Raw genomic sequence first — 19,490 nt, 5'->3', positions numbered from 1 at the left:
CGTATACTGCTTCGGGTTTATAATACATTGTATGTACTGGGCTGTTCAGCTTAGTCTACTGGATTGGATGGTAGGTGCCTGGCCCGGCCCATTAAATTAAAAGAGGTGTAACATATGACTTTTATTGGTTGGTTTTTGGGTAACAAGAAAAAAAAGATAATGTGCCAACAAAAATTAGAATATTATTTTATTAATATTTATGTGACTGGTGTTAAAATTAAGACATGATATTTATTTATTTATGTATAACTTTAATTTCGGTTACAATGGAATAACAATATCATATACAAACACACGTGTGTATATTATTCTCCTTACTTTTTTAATAGTATTTTTCAAAATAATGATATATATAATTATGAGTATTTATTCTAAAAATCATACACCAAAATAAAGAAGTATCATTCAAAATTTTCTTTTATAGTTTATTTATTTATTAATAGGAAAATTCACATGCGCCGTGATGAAATAAATATTTTATATGACAAATAAAATTTAGATAGAACTCGATTCTTTATTTTTGTTTAGAAAAAAAATTTTAAAAACAAAAATTTGAAGAATTGACCAAAAAAACCAATTCACCCTACAAATTATGTGTAAATATTTACTTTATAATAATGTTTAACTCAAAAAAATATAACCATTTGAACAAGCATAAACAATTAGAATATATCTGTCCAACTTAAATATTGTTTAATTGAACTTAAATCAGAATGTAGAAAATAAGTAAAACAATAATAGAAGGAAAAATGGGAAAGAAACAAACAAGTACATCTAAATATACCACGTCAATTCTTGGTTACTCTTAGGTTAAAATTAAAAGACATTCATTTCATTGAATGCACATGAATTAACTTCTCCTATCAATCCAAGTAAGATATGGATGTTAATTTAGAATATGGTCTCTAATGATATAATGAAACATCGTATATCCCACAATCAGTCAACAGAAAGAACAGTCAACTAACGACAAATTTCCTCCACAAACATTCAAAAAATGCCAAATTATTGACCTTGGATTCCCCTCGCCTCTAATAAGCTTCCCACCATTAATTCCTTCCAAATATGTACAGTATTTAGAATGTCCGGTCTTTTGTGCTCTACATGGGGCTATAGTGCAATTGTGGGAGCTCTACATGCAAGCGCAACACAGGTATGTCCAGTATCTCTCAGATTGCACAAGCCACCCATCATTATTATTATTATTATTATTATTATTTTTGACCCAGAACTCCCTAAAACAAGACCCCTTAGGAACCCTACCGAATGAGAAGCTCCTTTGTTGATTCTACCACTTGGGGAGACTATCAAATGGACATAGCCTGATTAATCAGGGGCGGCTCAATCTAATTTGGGGCCTTAGGCGCAAAATAAAAATTGACTTTTTCAATAATATAAATAAAATTAGTCACAACTCAAAAACAAAATATATAAATATATATACACACAAATTTATAATAACAAAAGTTAATAAAATTAAAAAAATAATTAAAGAAAAACAACCATTGCATCTGGTTTAGAAAATCCAAATCCAATACTTTTACAATTTTTTTAATAGAATATAATTAAACTTGTAATGAGAGGGGGAGAAGAAAACTTGTTAAAAAGAAAAAGATAAAACATAAAAAACGATTATGGAAAGTTTTCGCCATTTTCTCAAACAACAACGTTAAATATATATTTAATATTTTACTATTGGTGTAACTTACCCAAAAATATTTTTAGTGCTAGTGTAAAAAACATGAATGAGGAGAAAAAAAGAGGGAAAAGAAAAAGATAAAACATAGAAAAAAAAGATTATGGAAAGTTTTCGTCATTTTCCCAAACAACAACATTAAATAGATATTTAATATTTTACTATTGGTGCAACTTATCCAAAAATATTTTTATTGTTAGTGGAAAAAACATGAATGAGGAGAAAGAAAAAGAGAAAAAAAAAACTATTTAATGATACAAAGACCCAATATTAAATTTATGTATCAATTAGAGTTCAACGGAACGTGAGAGGAGAGAAAAAAGAAGAAAAAAAAAGAAGTTATTTTATGATATAAATATTTGAGGCCTAATATAAAATTGGAATGAATGAAGAAAGCGATAAAAGAAAAAAAATAAGTTATTTTAGAATATAAATATTTAAAGCTTGATATAAAATAACGGATGGGGGAGAGACCAAAAAAAAAAAAAAATTAAAAAAATTTATTTTAGGGTAAATTTTTGCGGCCTAATATAAATTTTTTTAATATTTATTAGAGTTCAGTAATATTAGGAAATAATTATAGCATAACCTAATATAAGAAAATTTTAAAATTTTAACACTTTCTTATTGGATGGAGCCTCAGAAATCGCCTAAGTGACTTAAGACTCTAGCGGGCCGCCTGACTTAAATCTACCTTATCCGAATTCTCAATTCTCTTCACCAGTGGAATTCTCGCTAGCGGTCACTAATCCCAACTAGGGATGGCAACGGGGCGGGTTTGGAGCGAGTTTCCCTAAATCCCGCCCCGCCCCTTTTAATTTTTGTCAAGTCCATGCCCGCCCCGAGACACGCGACGGGTTGGATTTTCATGTCCAGCCCCGCCCTGTTAGGAAATACTATGCCCCCGTGCCCACCCCACTAACAAATTTTTTTCTCCTACTTTTTGGAACTTAAACTCCTACTATTTAAATGTGCAAAGCCTATGAATGGCACAACATAAATAAAATTATGTATCCCAACAAAAAAAAAAAAAAAAATGCACATAACATAATTCAGAGAATATAATAAACAAAAAAAAAAAAGTTTAATATAACTAAATCACAATAAGTTTAAACTCCAACTTCCACCATAACCAAAACAAAAGCAAATTTAATATCAATCTTACATCCCAAATTAGGATTGTAAGATATGGGTAATTGGGTAAGCCGCTAAAATAACTTTTATATATATATATATATATATATATATAAAATATAGTTATATGCAGGACGGCGCCGGGCCCTTAGGATATGTATAATGAACCCTTACTCGCCCCGTGACCTTCGACGGGTACAAAATTTATATCCATGTCTGTCCCAACAGCATAAAAAGTGTTCCCATATCCGTTATTAACGGGGCGGGACAGGGCGAGGCCCTGGCGGGGCGGTAAAAATTGACATCCCTAGTCCTAACGAATAATTGTTTGGATTGAATGGATGATTTGAACAGATTCGAGTGTACCCGGATTCCGGACTATACCAACGGGTCGGGTAATATCCCAATTTCTAAACCAGTGAAGAGAGACTAGATAGCCGATCATACTCTCAGTTGGGTCTGCACACAACGTTGCAATGGCCGTCTCTTCTCTTCGATTTCCCCTCTCTCCAATTCCAAGCCTCCGATTCTCATATCCAAAAACCCTAATTAGACTAGTTTCCTTTTCAACTTCTTCGTCACAATCTTCTTCTTCTTCTTCTTCTTCTTCGGTCACTACTACACAAACCTTAGCTCCTTCACCTCCAATTCCAAACCATACGGCCCATCTCAGCGGTGAGAAATGGGAATCGTTTCATAAAAAGAAAGTTGTAATGCGCGTAGGATATGTGGGTACCGATTATAGAGGTTCATTTTTCAACACCCATTACAAATATTGATGCATATGTGTGAATTAACAGATTTAAAGAGTTTATTTTTACCTTTAATTGTGTAAAAGTTTCTATTTTCTTCTAACTATCCCATATTTTCAGGTCTGCAGATGCAAAGAGATGAACACTCACTTTCCAGTAAGACATTTATTTTATTTTATTTATTTTTTACAGTATGGAATATGAGGTTAAACCCATTTATCTGAAAATTCAATTTACCTAAGTTGTTGTTGTTGTTGTTGTTGTTGTTGTTGTTGTTGTTGTTGTTATTATTATTATTATTATTATCATTATTATTTTGCTGGGTTTCATATTTTGTATGTTGAAAATGATTTTCCATGTTGTATTGTGTGTTTCCCTCTTCAAATCATCATAAATTATGTTGATTCATATTCCTCTGTTCCTTTCATTGATCTGAAATGATTTGGTGTACATAATGTTCAATGCGAATGTGTATCTGGCTGAATGGCCTTATGGTTGTCTGTCTGTTATTTGCCATTTACTTTAGTTATAAAGTTCATATCTTTTGTATTTCATGTCTGTAACTTTGTATTACTATATTCACATTCTATTCTCAATTAGGAATTCAAAGACGTCCCCTTTATTGATTCTCATTGTTGAAACATGGAATTTAAAGGAAATATTGCTTAGAAAGTTGGAAGTTTGTTTAACAAGTTATTTGTGGTTTTCGGACAGAAGGCAGTATATGTGATCTTTTGTTTGTTTTCTCTGCCTTCTAAATATAGCAAAAAGATTGTTTACAAAACATATTTCAAGAGCCTAGGTAGCATGAACCAGAATTTGCTAAAAATACGATTTTCTAGTGTAGCTATTGAAGGAGAATTGGAAACCGCCATTTTTAAAGCTGGTGGAATTCGTGATAGTAATTTTGGGAATTTGCACAAAATTGGGTGGGCCAGAAGTAGCAGAACTGATAAAGGAGTAAGTCAGTGACCAACCATTTTTGTTGCTTATATTGCTTGACCTTGTGGTTCTTTTATATTTTGTGTCCATGTGCTATAATGTGCTAATCTTATATGTTGGTAATATATTCTAGGTTCATTCTCTGGCAACTATGATATCCTTAAAAATGGAAATTCCTGAAAGTGCATGGAAGGAGGACCCCAATGGCATTGCCCTTGCAAATTTTGTCAACTCTTATCTTCCTCAGAATATCAGAGTTTTCAGCATTTTACCATCACAAAGGTAAGATCCCATCCATATAAAGAAGAACTTTCTCAATTTCTATTGATGAACTCACAAGAAGTATGTATTATGCTCTTGATTTTATCTGCCATATATTTATCTTAATTTTAGCTTGTCATTTGTTGTGAATTGTGGGTATTTAACCAGACTATTTCCTGACACAGCCCAGTAGGAGGTGGTGGGGGGGGGGGGGGGGGGGGGGGGGGGTGTGGGGGGATAAAGAAGTACTCTTATAATAATAGTTCTGAGAATGATTTTTATATTGTAGCATTATTGGTTTTCCAATTAAATCAAAGGTAAATTGAGTTCTACGGATTTCATTTACCTAAAAAAGAAAAGTTGAACTTGCTTGATGTTAGCGAAGCTACAAGAAGGTCTCATTCTTGCAATTGTTCCATGATTTTTGTCTGATTCATGCTGGTGATCAAGATTATTGTTTTATTCATTTTCCTTCACTGTCTTCTGAAAGAATATGGAACAATCTAACTTTTTTCCATTATAAGTGATTGCCCATGCATTTAGTTCTGTATAATATTCCAATTCCGTTCTCCCACTATATCCTAATTCCTTTCTTTGGTTGGCTGTTTCAGAAGCTTTGATGCTAGAAGGGAATGTAACATTCGCAAGTACACTTACCTCCTTCCTGCTAAAGTTATTGGAATAAAAACAAACTCAAGTTCATCTGAAATCAATTATCATCTATCGGAATTCAATCATATATTGAATGTTTTTGAGGTATGTTTTTCTGTTTGAGCAAAATAGTTGGTACCTAGGCAGCTTACTTTTCTGGTAAGGAGATGCTTTATGAACCTCTAACTGCCACATTTTCTGTAAGGGGTCTTTTTGGTGCATTTGTCGTGCAAGCATATTAGTAAAAGATTGTATAAATCTTTATCTGCCACATGTTCGGCATATTCTAAGGGGTCTTATAGGTGCATTTGTCATGCAAGCATGTTAGTAAAATTACTGTTGTATAGATGGGTGGGATGAGGAATAGATTTTTTTGCTTTGATCATTTCTATGAAGCTCATTTTGATTTAGGTTTTCTTTTACTCAGTTCTAAAGGTACCAGTCAAAAGGTAGGATTTCTTCACTGTAGTCCGTGGTGTTGGGAGAAGTGGTCTGGGTGTAGGCCTTAAGGTCTCCTTTATGAGCATGAAGTGGTTGTCCTCTAACTTGCACCTGCACTTTCATGCTTGACAAACCGAGTTTTAGCAATTGCACCAAGAAACCAACAGGCTAGTGGCCTAGTGGTACCAGGTTCCTACTTCCCAAAGGGAGGTTAGGGGTTTGAGCCTCGGTGGAGGCATATGTGTGTGAGTACCAATTAAGAAAAAAAAAACAATTGCACCAAGAAATGGATACTTTTCACTGTGCTTACTGATATTTCATGGTCTTCATATGTGATAGATAGGATCTATGTATTTGTTTGTGGGATATCATCTGTCTACTCATTTTTATGTTTACAAATGCTGTTGCAGGGAGAACATCCTTTCCACAATTATACTATACGATCCAAGTATAGGAAACAGTTTTCTGCAAAAGGGTCTCCTAAAAATGGTCGTGTATCTCAAAAGGCAAGATTATCTAGTCAGGCATCAGAATCTGAGTTTGAGGAAAGTGATGGAGAAGAAACTCTTGGGGAAGATAAAGTGGCTGTATCAGAAGTTGAGGGAAAGAATTGTAATCCTTCAGAATCCAATGTTTCTGACAGACAGCTAGTTGGAACTTCGGATGGGCACCGGAATGGATTCAAGGATATGAATCCTCTAGTGGGCATCCTTGCTAGATGGCTTCATGAACCTGATGAGAAAGATAGAATTAGTGCTTCGCATTTTAGAAAAATTTTCCGCTGTTCTTGTGGAAAGCTGGAGCAGTTGTTTGGAATGAATTATGTAGAAATCTCCATCTATGGAGAATCATTCATGTTGCATCAAGTAAGTCTCTTTAGATATAACTCTAAGGCCATGGCCGTGTCATTTTTTTTGTTTTATATTATTTATTTATAAGTTAGTTCATGTAGTTTTATTGTGTTTTTAAGTTCAATTAGATACACAGTGATTCTAAGGCACCATGCATAGTGTTGGGTGGAACTGGGTAAAACACAGCTAGGGTAAGTTCTGTATAGAGTTGGTTCTCTATATTAGTAGTATCTTCTAACAATAAGATTGACAACCTACCTTGTCCAGCAAAGGAGCAAAATACCTATAATTTGGCTGGAGTTTATTGCTGAACTTGTTAGGTTCATAAAACTAGGTTGGTAAATTTCGTAGAACAAAACACACTCAATGTAATTTATATTATTTTTAGTGAGTGTGAGTTGTCAGTGTTGAGTGTAGAGTCTACTCTTGGTGAAAAAAGATTCAATAAAGGATAAAGATGCCAAATTTGTCAAAAGGTAAATTCACACCAATATTCACTCTTACCATTATAGGTTCATGCATACATGTTTAATTGGTCAAGTTTCAAAGTTTACTAAACTTACTTGAGCATTAAGAAAAGTTTTACAAACCATGCATGCATAATTATAATTATCGATCTAAGTTTAATGGAGTCCCGATCGATTGACCCTAAGGAGGTATCAATCGATGGCACATCAGTGAGGTTTCAATCGATAGGAGGCTCATCTTTTGATTGATCAAGGCATGCCCAGTTATCGATCGATGTACATGCAGACAAAATATTCCCAAAACGTGTTTTACAAGAAATTTGATACCTAATTCGTTTTGGACCGTTTTAGATGAATTGCCTGCAAATACTAGTGTCCTTAGAAACCTTAGTAAGTGCATAGTGGCCAAGAAAAACATAGAGACTTATTCGTTTATTCAAAAAAATTTTTTGAGAGCTTTGCATTAAAGATTTGTTTTTTCTTTTTCCATAAGAAAACTCTTATGTTTTTCGTATTCATATAATTGTGAGTTTATTCTCGTGAGATGATAATTTAAATTGAGTGCAAGCTTTATTTGTTTTTCATCATTCATCATACCCATTAGTTTTGGTGAGTAGATGATATATATTTGGTGTTGATACTATTGATGTTGTGCTACACAAGTTTACATCAACATTGTGCAAAGCAATCATCCAGATTATCGAGGTGGACAAACTAGTCGCTGAATATTAATACTTTGAACAAGCAGTATTGAGTGTACTGAATGCTGTAGACAGATCAGAAGGACGACCTAGAGATCTTCGAAAGGCTGAAGATTCAGTGTGGTGCAGTGTCTAGGGATCAACTAAGGGTCCGAGGGCACTGAACTGCGACTTAGGTGGTACATCTCTGTCATCATAGTGGATTAATTTGCCGGACTAGATCATGTAGTTTTTTAGGCCCCCCGCCCGCCCGCCGGAAAGGGGGTTTTCCCATGTAAAAAATCTGATGTGCACCTGAGGATACCAAAAGCGGCACGGGCTGGATTCAGCCCACATGATGAGTAATGGGCCTGGTAATTGACCTGGACCCGAACCAAGCTCTCATAAGACAGGCCCATTGATGAAAGAACCAGCCGAAGATCCGCTGGAAGTAATAAAGCCCATAATCAAAGAAGCCCGGAAGGAAGCCTAGCGCAAGGAATTAGTTAGGAAGCTTTTGGAAGGATTGTGGTAGTCTATAAATAGACGGAAAACAGAGGGAAAAGAGGGTGAAAAAATCTTGAAGTGTAGAGTTACTCTGTCAAAATAGAGAGAGAAATTTCTTGCATCTTCAATGGCGCTGTCTGTGGGAAATGAGGAAGATTGATTCTCGATCGGTCAAAAGTGATTCGATCGTGAGTGATTCGTGAAGAAGAAGCTTGATCTCTGAAAACTGAATCAGTATCGGTGAAATCGTTGTTTGTCTTGCCGAATTCCGATCCTGGTTTATTTTGAAGAGATTCGCGTTCGATCTACGTAGCTCTCGTCTGTGCCTGTTCAATCGATCTATGCAATTGTGTTTTGTTTGCCAGAGCTAGATCTGACAGGTTCACGGTGGAAGAGATTCGGATCTGGTCTAGTAAGGTCAGAATTAAGCCAATTCGAGTCTAGATCTAGTGTGATTGCATTAGCGAAACTTAGATCTGACCAGAAAGTTGTGGTTGATGACTTTACTCCGATCAGGAATGATGATTGGAGGTGAGAGTTACTCTACTCAAAGTAACTCTGGCAAGGCTGTACCTAGAAAACAAAGATAAGTTTCGTCCCCCCTTACCAATCAGACAACCTCTCGAACAGAGAGACCAATCTAAACATTGTGCTTTTTATAGTGATTTTGGTCACTAGACTAATGAATACAGGAACTTAAGGAGGCAAGTGGAACTGCTGATCGCAAGGGGAGAATTTGCAGGAAATGTTCAAGGCCAGCACATGAGCAGAATCGACCAGTTGCGCAAGTCAAGAGAAATCGAAAGCCAAATCACTATAACGCTTAGCCCGTTCGGATTATAAATGCAATTTATGGCCAACTTGAACAGACAACATAATCTGAAGAATTACTTCGAACGCGTCTCCGCCAAGCGCAAATGAAGAGGCGAATAGGCAGTGTCAACACTCTGCACCAGCAGAGCGCATCAACGCAGATAAAGTTTGACAAAACAGACCTGCTGCGAGTTCAGATTCCTCATGAAGGCCCTTCGGTTGTTAGTTTGACAGTGGCGCAGTACGAAGGGTGCTAATTGATCCAGGGAGCAGTGCGAATGTCATGCCTAGGGTCACCTTCGATCGGCTAGAAATCAAGCCAGAAGCACTTAAATGTACTAGGAATCCATTGTTGGGATTCGATGGAAAGCAAGTCGAACCGATCGGCACAGTAGAATTGCTTGTCCGAGCTGCCGAGAGAAAACTTGTTGAAAGCTTTGTGGTAGTGGAGATCCATCCATCCTACAATCTGCTGATGGGGAGAGGGTGGATTCATAGGGTCCGGGGAGTCCCATCGACCCTGCACTAAGTGATGAGATGTCTGAGTCCGGATGGAAATAAGGTGATTGATATCCATGGGGACCAGGTTGCAACAAAGGAATGTTACTCGGTGACTCTGAAAGCCGCAGGGAAGGGAAAAGCTCCCATCTGATCTGATAGCCCACAATAGCAATTACAGAAGCCTCCCCCGAGCACGAACGGGGAGGAGGAGCCTCCGGTGTTGACCGAGGAACCTCTAGTTAATGTTCAAATTGATCATTTGAGGCCAGACCGAACCACAAATATAGATTCAGGGCTTGACGAGGAAGAAAGGCGCTAGTTGATTGATTTCCTTTCCTAGAATGCAGATGTGTCCGCTTAGAGCCATTCGGACATACCGGGGATCGACCCCTCTGTCTCTTGTCATTCCCTTCGTGTAGATCCGAACGTTAAACCTGTACGGCAGAAGCAAAGAAGGTTCGCCCCAGAGCGCAACCAGATCATTGCGGATGAAGTTGATAGATTGTTAAAGGCTGGATTCATCGAGGTTCAGTACCCGTTCTGGCTGTCGAACGTGGTTGTAGTGCAAAAGAAGAACGGATAGTGGAGGGTTTGCATTGACTTCACCAATCTGAATAAAGCCTGCCCGAAGGATAGCTTTCCTCTTCCAAAGATTGATGAAATGGTGGATGCTACAACTGGGTATGAACGATTAACCTTTCTGGATGCTTATTCAAGTTACAATCAAATCCCAATGGATCCGAACGATGAGGAAAAGACCTCTTTTGTCACTGAATGAGGGACCTATTGTTATAAGGTCATGTCGTTCGGACTGAAGAATGCTGGAGCTACGTACCAAAGGTTGGTCAGCAAGATTTTCAAGAATCAAATGGGTAAAACTGTTGAAGCTTACATCGATGAGATGGTAGTAAAGACCAAACAGAAGGACAATCATTTGTAACATTTACAGGAGGTGTTCGGTGTACTGAGAAGGTATGGAATGAGGCTAAACCCAACCAAGTGCTCGTTCGGCGTGGGATCCGGGCAATTCCTTGGCCACGTGGTCAACAGCAGAGGAATTGAAGTCAGCCCAGCCTAAGCGGAAGCTTTACTAAAAAATGCAGAACCAAGCACTGTCAATGAAGTCCAAGCTCTCACGGGACGCATAGCGGCCCTAAGTCGATTCATCTCTAAGTTTTCAGACTGATGCAAGCCATTCTTTAATACAATAAGGAGTCACGGAAAACAATCCTGGGGGATGAGCAGAGGCAAGCACTGACAGAGTTGAAGGAGTATATGCGAAACCCACTAGTCCTAACTGCCCCAAAACCAGTTTTCTATATCAGCAAAACACTGACCGAGTCAGAGAGAAGGTATTCAAAGGCCGAACAAGTGATCTTATCCTTGGTGAATGCAAAGAGGAAACTCAGGCATTACTTCGAGTCCCATCCTATAGTCGTCCTGACCACATTTCCTATAAGGGTGATCTTGCATAAGCTCGATTTGTCCGGACGATTGACGAAGTGGGCAATAGAGCTGAGTTCTTTTGACATAACGTATGAACCCCGAACGGCCATCAAAGGGCAAGCTGTGGCTGATTTCCTATTGGAGTGTGATGTGGAAGAGCCAGAGGAAAATCCTGAAGACTCCTCGTGGAAGCTTTTCGTTGATGGTTCTTCAAATCAGATGGGGCCAGGAATTGGGATCAAGTTACAGACACCAGAAGGCACCACGCTGAGCCAGGCAATCAGACTGGAGTTCAGAGCGACCAATAATGAAGCAGAATATGAAGCATTACTGGCTGGATTGAAGTTGGCCAAGGAGCTAAAAGTCAAAAGGTTAGTCGTAGCGATTCACAGTTGGTCGTTCGGCAAGTGACTGGGGAGTATGGAACCAAAGATGAAACAATGGAGGCATATCATTCAGCCATTATGAAGGAGGCTGAGAGTTTCGATTAGATCAAGTTCATCCAATTGCTGAGGGAGCATAACGAGGATGCCGATCGGTTGGCATGCAGTGCGTCTGAGTTCTGAGGAAACACTGACAAGGGTGATTTTAGTTGGTGTGTTATGCCAGCCATCTATCCGTGAAGAGTCATCAAGCTCGGATCCTTGGCAAGTGAATGTCATACCATATGAGCCGAGCTGGATAGATCCAATTATGACATACATACGAGATGGAGTTTTGCCCGAACAGAGGGATGAAGCATGGAAGGTCAGATCGAATGCTGCAAAGTATGCCATAGTGCACAACCAATTGTATAAAAGGTCCTTCTTGGGACCCTACTTGAAATGTGTTACCCCCACGGAAGCTCGACAGATACTGCGAACCATCCACGAAGGAGTTTGTGGTAACCATTCAGGGGGGAGGTCTTTAGCACACAAAGCGATGACACGGATATTTTTGGCCGAACATGTCACGAGATGCGGAGGAATTCTCAAGAAGGTGCGATAAGTGCCAAAGGTTCAGACCACTGATCCACCAACTGCCAGAAGACTTGCACGTAATGGCCAAACCATGGCCTTTCGCGCAATGGGGGATGGATGTGGTTGGCCCGCTACCGACCGCCAGATCATAGACTAAGTTCGTTCTGCTTGCAACAGACTATTTTACCAAGTGGGTGGAGGCAGAACCATATCCTAGCGTGACTCAGAGACAAGTGAGGCGCTTCATTTGGAGTAACATCATCTGTCGATTTGGTGTGCCGAGGTCGATTGTTATGGACAATGGGACTAATCTTGATAGCAAGCAAGTGAGGGAGTTGTTGGAAGAATACGGAATCAACCAAAAGTTAGCAGCGGTCAGCCATCCACAAGCAAATGGTCAAGTTGAGATCACGAACAGAATGATCTTTGCTTGTATAAAGAAGAAGCTTGAAGAAGAAAAAGGGAAATGGTTGGATGAGCTCCCGAACATCCTGTGGGCCTACAGAACAACTCCGAGACGACTGACCGGAGAGAGCCCATTCGCCATAGCGTATGGTACTGAGGCAGTAATACCGGTCGAGCACTTAGTTCCCACCATTCGAAGCCTAACATGGAATCAAGAGCAGAATGATCACATGTTGAAATTCAACTTCGATCTGCTTGAAGAGAAGAGGGATGCAGCGGCAGTAAGGCTGGCATCATATTAGCAGACGCTTATGAACAGTCACAACAGAAAGGTGAGGCATAAGGACTTCGCACCTTGTGATTTGGTTCTAAAAAGAAAGGTTGGAATTGTCAAGAAAATGGTGTCACCTTGGGAAGGACTGTATAAAATTGCAGAAGTCATAGGGAAGGGGGCATATGTCCTAAAGACCATGGCTGGAAGGCTGGTAAACAAGCCACGGAATGCCACATCTTTGAAAAGGTATTACCAATAGAAAATTGAGTATTGAGCTCCAGTCTGGTCAGTGTATGTTTCCAATTGTGTGCTTACAAATGTATAAAACTTCAAAAGATCTACAGAAAGTATTATTTTCTTCTAGAAAGGCGACCGAGCGTTAAGCACTTAGCAAAGTAAGTGGCAATTGGCACTATGAGCCGAACGCCAAACACTTGCTAAAAAATAAAAAGCCAGGTGGCAAGTGGCATTCTAGCCGAGTGCCAGACACTTAGCAAAGTAAGTGGCAATTGGCACTATGAGCCGAACGCCAAACACTTGCTAAAAAATAAAAAGTCAAGTGGCAAGTGGCATTTTAGCCGAGCGCCAGGCACTTAGCAAAATAAGTGGCAACTGGCACTATGAGCCCAACTCCAAACACTTGCTAAAAAAAATAAAAAGTCAGGGGGCAAGTGGCATTTTAGTCGTGCGCCAGACACTTAGCAAAGTAAGTGGTAATTGGCACTATGAGCCGAACGCCAAACACTTGCTAAAAAAAAATTTAAAAAACCAGGTGGCAAGTGACATTCTAGCCGAGCGCCAGACACTTAGCAAAGTAAGTGGCAATTGGCACTATGAGCCGAACGTCAAACACTTGCTAAAAAATAAAAAGCCAGGTGGCAAGTGGCATTTTAGCTGAGCGCCAGACACTTAGCAAAGTAAGTGGCAATTGGCACTATGAGCCGAACGCCAAACACTTGCTAAAAAATAAAAAGCCAGATGGTAAGTGGCATTCTAGCCGAACGCCAGACACTTAGCAAAGTAAGTGGCAGCTGGCACTATGAGCCGAACGCCAAACACTTAATCAAAAAATGAAAAGTGGAAGTGGCAAGTGGCACTGTGAGCCAAACGCCAAACACTTGTTAAAAAATAATAAAAAGAAGCCGAATGGCCAGTGGCACTCTAGCCAAGCGCCAAACACTTGCGTTAAATGACATTCAGAGGCGGCAATGAAATAGTAAAAGCCCTATGAGACAGGAATTAGTCAAAACTCTTTCATTCCATTAAATTTATGTTCATCAAACATTTACAAGGATGGTTCTGGTGGAATGAACACAGTATACAAAAGAAGATGATGCATCTGCAAGTAATTATTTAGTCCTATCTACGCCCTCAGTCTCTTGCCCGCGCTCAGAGTTCCCCTCATCTTCGTTAATTGTACTCTCCCCTCGGGGGGGAGAGTCAAGTTAGATGATCGCTCCATCCGGTTGGGTTCCGCCCTCAGCAGCAGGTGCATGAGGAACTATAGTGGAAAGAAGAGGAACGTCCAGGGGATGAGCAGCTGAGGGGATAGGAATAACTCCGGAAGAAGCAATCTCCTGGCATTCATCGAAAATATGTTCAGCAGGAGTGGAGTCCGGGTCAGCACAAACTCCTGGGAGATCGATCTCCAGCTCCTTGTCAATATCATCTGGACCGGCGCCTGAACTGGTCTGACCCTCAGTGGGAAGACGGTCACTGTAACCCTCCCTATATCCCTCAGCATATCTAAGAGCTCCGATGCTGGAGAAGCAATCATGCAGAGCCGTCACTCCGCCATTAACCTTGCCGATGACACCGAGCAAGGCATTGCGCTCATCTAGGGCCCTTTTCTCGAAAGCCATACGCTCTGCTTGTTCATTATGAAGCAAGTGTTGAAGATTGTCTCTTTCAGTCTTAAGTGCTTCACGCTCGGTCTGCCAAACGCTCTTCTCGATCTGAAGGGCGTCCCTCTCATTTTGAAGGGAGTCCGCTTCTTTTTTCAGAGTATCCCTTTCATTCTCAACTTTATTTAGTTGCACCATCAGTTCGGCGTTCTTGGTGCTGATGATCTTGTTCTCCTTGTTAGCTGCATCAAGGCTAGTAGAGAACTTTCGTGCCTTAGCATTGGTAGCCTCGACATGCTTCTGCATTGTCATCATGCCAAACAGAGTCTGCAAAGCAATACATGAGTACTAATTAAGCCGAACGTCTATCTAGAGAAATTGTAATATGAAGACATTTCTAAAGCGACCAAGAGAGGGGTAGGGAATTACCTCTATAGCAGCCAGAGGAAAGCGACTGAACACTTCTTTCTGAGACAGAGCTTTGGCAACTTCAATGTCTTTGGGGGACCACATGTTCTTGTAATAGGCCATGGAGGTTGGGCCTTCTCTGAATGTGGTCTCGCTCGGCTTAACAACCGATCCATCCGCTCGGACAAATCTGGGGGTCCATAGAGCCTCTCCAGAGGGAGAGGCGGTGGCTGCGCCGGACCCAGAGGGAGCAATTGGTCTGATTTGGGGAGGTATGGGCACGTTCAGCCTAGAAGTTTGAATCCTCCTTGTTAGAGGAACATCATCAGGATTGCCTTCACTGTCAGGCTGAGGCCTTTTTCCTCGCTCCTTATCCTGGGTAGATACAACGGGGGCAGAGGGATTTCGAACTTAAGGAGCAGTATTCGGGTTGACAGGTGGGGCAGTGACGATCGGGTTAACAACCACTACGTTCGGAGTGGTGCTGGAGGTAGTAGCAGAGGAGGATGTCGAAGCTGGAGAAGAAGCGGCTGCAGAAGCAGTGACGGCCCTAGGAGGGTCCTTCTTCCTGCTGAAGGAAGGGATCCGGAGTTGGCTCATTGTAGTGCCGAGGAGTGAAATGTCACCAAGATTCTCTGACATAAGAAGCTCCGAACAAGAAGGGACGTTGTTCAATACGCGTTCCTTCAGATATGTGACCCTATCCCTGCAAATGCCGTAACTGAGTTCGTTATTCTGTGAGATACCCAGAGAATTGCAAAGAAAAGAACAAAAGCGGGGAGTGTAAATTTCACAAGGGCAGTCGGTTGTATGATTCTTGAATTTTTTGTAGAAGGAAACAGAGCATTCACCAAAAACGTTCGGGATGGGATAGTCCTTGGCAGCTGGAGCAAACCAAGCCCCCCAAACCCCAACTATGCCCTTCTTCCACCCTTTCTCAGATTTTAGTTTGTCCGTACAGATGGATCTTTTATCTATAGGGTAACCTAATCTTGCTGACCTTATAACAAAGGAGAAGATCAATTATATCAAGATATAAGCCTCTGTCACGGTTCAGAAGCTGCAGAACGGATAGAACTCTAAAAAAATTGGGATTAACTTGGAGAGGGGAAAGATTCAACCTATTGAACACATAACAGAAGAAAGGATGTAGAGGGAATCTAATAATGTTTAGGTGGAGAAGAGAAAACAAGGTTTCACCGGGAGGAAGGCTGGCACCAGTTTTGATGTTTACACTTTTGGGGCACTCCTTAAGATGAATATTGTTAGGGAGTTGGAGTTTCATGTGAAGAACATCTAAATCGATGCGCATGATGAGAATGAATATGATCCTTGGGGAAATGTGCAGAGATTTTAAGAAGAAGAAAGAAGCAAAACTAACCTCAAGAAGATTGAGAAGTCGTAAAAGATGCTGCAGTGTGATTGAGAAGGAAAGATCTTTTGCAGGGATTCGCCAGGGAGATCTGATTCGCTTGAAAAGATTGAACAGTGATTTGACAGCAAGATAAGGTGAAAACGACAAAGGAAGTTGTGAGAACGGGTTGAGGGTTTATAAAGAGGAAGTGGGCCCATTTGCCAAGACGTCAGGAAAGTGAAGAGGCTTCAAATTTCAAAGCATTGATTCCTGAACCAACCGCTCATTCCCCCACGCCACCATCTTGAGCCGCCAAGTCATGATTAGTTTCCATAAATAATCACACCCTAATTAATGAGGGAGTGATTATGGGGGGCAGTTGAGGATACCAAAAGCGGCACGGGCCGGATCCAGCCCACATGATGAGCAATGGGCCTGGTAATTGACCTGGACCCGAACCAAGCTCTCATAAGACAGGCTCATTGATGAAAGAACCAACCGAAGATCCGCTGGAAGTAATAAAGCCCCTGATCAAAGAAGCCCGGAAGGAAGCCCAGCGCAAGGAATTAGTTAGGAAGCTTTTGGAAGGATTGTGGTAGTCTATTAATAGACGGAAAACAGAGGGAAAAGAGGGTGAAAAAATCTTGAAGTGTAGAGTTACTCTGTCAAAATAGAGAGAAAAATTTCTTGCATCTTCAGCACCCTATTACTTTATCTTGCATTTTAAATTGCTTTATTTTGTTTATATATATATATATATATTGATATATGTGAAGCATATCTTTGTATGTTTTAAGAACCATGTTCAAATAATTGGTAAATTATAGATGGAATAGAATAGAATAGAATTTTAAAATTGGTTAAATTTCCTTCCGAGAACTATTCACCCCCCACCCCCTAGGTCTGTTGAGGTGAACGTGATCTGGACAATCTTTGTGCGACTATAATCGATTGTTACTCTAGTGGCTCAGTCGATTCCCTATCAGAACTTTTACCCGTAACAAAAACAGATTTCAAATGCAACAAACTTGGCATGTAGAAGATGCATGTTGAATTTAAATATCCATACAATGTAATTGACTTTTGTCTTCTCAATCTATAATAATGACATCAAAGACATCCCAATGACTCTAGAAGTCATTATTACTGGAAATGCCATTTTAACAGTCAAATTAGGTTTTTCAATTCATTTTGGTCTTGTGTTATTTCTGCTTAAGTTTCCTCTTTTGGTGTCTTTCTTCACACTGAAAATTTTATAGATGAGATGAATACAAATTTATCATCTAATGTCACATGCTTTTTCTGGCCAGAGTGATCTTTTGAATTGAGTATATATCTGGACTTCCACACACAGGTTTAAGAACCATGGTCACTGTATATTACTTGACTCCTGTGTGATTAGGTAGTCTGATTTCATCTAGCTGCTTAGTTTCTTCTTTTTCATGTTACCTAGTATTTTGTTACTTTCATTCTTGTTATTAACATATTGAACTACCAGATCCGCAAAATGGTTGGGACAGCCGTGGCAATAAAGCGTAAATTACTCCCAAGAGATATTCTGCAGTTGTCATTGTCCAAGTTCTCACGGATTGTCCTACCACTTGCTCCCTCTGACGTTTTGATCTTGAGGGGAAACAATTTTGTGTTGAGAAAAAAACCTGGCAATGTAACAAGGCCTGAGATGCTGACGTTGGTTGAATCAGAAGAAATTGTGAAGGTGGTTGACGAGTTCTATTACTCTGTAATGTTGCCTCAAGTTGCGAAATTCATGGACCCTTTAAAATCTCCTTGGAAGGATTGGGTTGAGAATCTGGATGCAAATACAAGCATTCCAGTGGCAGAGTTGGATGAAGTCAGGAACGCTTGGAAATTGTGGAGAGAGAAGTTTCAGAATAGAACCAATGCTGCATCGCAGTTGTAAACGAATGAGCTATGACAAGTACATCGAGAGTTTATAATCTGATAATTGTACTAATGGTGGGACAGGTACCCGCAACTTTTGCTAAATAAATTTATTCATCTAATGGAGCGCGACGCCTAACTGAATAAGCATCTCCTTCTGCCTTGCTAGCCAATCTGATGCACCACATCATAGTGGTGAAAGTTGGTTTTATTTATCTTCCTGCAAAATTTAACTGGGGCTGTTTAAGTTGCTTAGCGTGAATTTTTGCTGTCAGATTCTGCTGATAACTTGGCACCTGAATGTGTCCACATTGATGAAGGTGGTTTAAGATGGAGTTAACAATGTTGACTGGCTCTGGCTGGGCAGCAAAGAAAGTTTTCTCAAGAAACAAGGGACCAGAGGAGAGAAATTTAATGGAAAACTGGAAGCATTCAACAGCAGCATGTTTGGTATGTTTTCTTCATCTTGAGCCATTTGCATATTGCCGGCATGTATTATTTGTGATGCAATGCTATAAATACATGTTTTAGAACATGATGTATCCTTCTTTTAATTCGTTATTAAACAGGCACGTGTTAATTATGGCTGCCATTAGCGACGTGAACGAAACCACATTCGCAAATTAATTTTCTGGAATTTGTATTCTGTCTTTCAGATAGAGCTTCTCTTTGTGAGCCTTGTAGCTTATGTTATTGTACGTGTGGATGATATTCTAATTTTCAACTTGATTGTGCTCATTTTTCGCATCTGGTTGCAGCACTTGGCAAAATCAGGCACAACACAATTCAATTTGAAAGATATTCCAACTAGTTATCTTACAATTGATATGAGAGATGGAAAAATATTCTGAGAAAAGAAATGGGTGTTTTTCCTTTGGTTGTGTTAAGTAGAAAGGAGAGGAACCATTACTTAAAAGTGTATTGTTTGAAGGACAAAATTGTGTAAAAAAGGAGGAAGAAGCCCGTCTTTACTTCTTTTTTTTTCTCATTTTAGAAGGGAAGGTGATGATGTGGTTCACAGGAAAAGTCCTCACCTTTTGTGTCATTGTTTATGATTCAATGCTAGTTATGTGGCACGTGACTTGAGGCCTTGCGTTAACATAATGCATGACAGGCACCTACACACACACACACACACACACACACACACACATATAGAAGTGTTCAGTCGCTCCCTGGGAGTAAGAAATTATATATTCACT

General features: G+C 39.8%; 1 protein-coding gene across 4 annotated transcripts; it reads left to right on the top strand.

Annotated features, from left to right (window-relative positions):
* The first annotated feature begins 3,263 nt into the window (after window positions 1–3,263).
* On the top strand, window positions 3,264–19,366 carry LOC132306480 (putative tRNA pseudouridine synthase). Of its 4 annotated transcripts, none has more exons than XR_009482012.1 (9): window positions 3,264–3,577; window positions 3,703–3,738; window positions 4,430–4,542; window positions 4,658–4,806; window positions 5,397–5,541; window positions 6,288–6,743; window positions 17,885–18,372; window positions 18,564–18,738; window positions 19,047–19,366. XR_009482012.1 is itself a non-coding variant. In XM_059803870.1 (7 exons), the coding sequence occupies exons 1-7, from the start codon at window positions 3,307–3,309 to the stop codon at window positions 18,305–18,307; spliced, it is 1,593 nt and encodes a 530-aa protein (XP_059659853.1). In that variant the 5' UTR covers window positions 3,264–3,306; the 3' UTR covers window positions 18,308–19,035. The 4 variants fall into 4 exon arrangements, 1 of the variants encoding a protein (XP_059659853.1); XR_009482011.1 differs by lacking the exon at window positions 19,047–19,366 and adding an exon at window positions 18,858–19,035; XR_009482010.1 differs by lacking the exon at window positions 19,047–19,366 and having other exon boundaries at window positions 18,564–19,035.
* Window positions 19,367–19,490: the final 124 nt, after the last annotated feature.

This window comes from Cornus florida, unplaced genomic scaffold, assembly GCF_030987335.1.
Source record: "Cornus florida cultivar Cherokee Brave unplaced genomic scaffold, ASM3098733v1 CherokeeBrave_3.0.0_Hap2_Chr05, whole genome shotgun sequence".
NCBI classification, from domain to species: domain Eukaryota; kingdom Viridiplantae; phylum Streptophyta; class Magnoliopsida; order Cornales; family Cornaceae; genus Cornus; species Cornus florida.
Note: the sequence above shows the minus strand (reverse complement) of the source record. Positions and strands in the feature narration are given on the sequence as shown.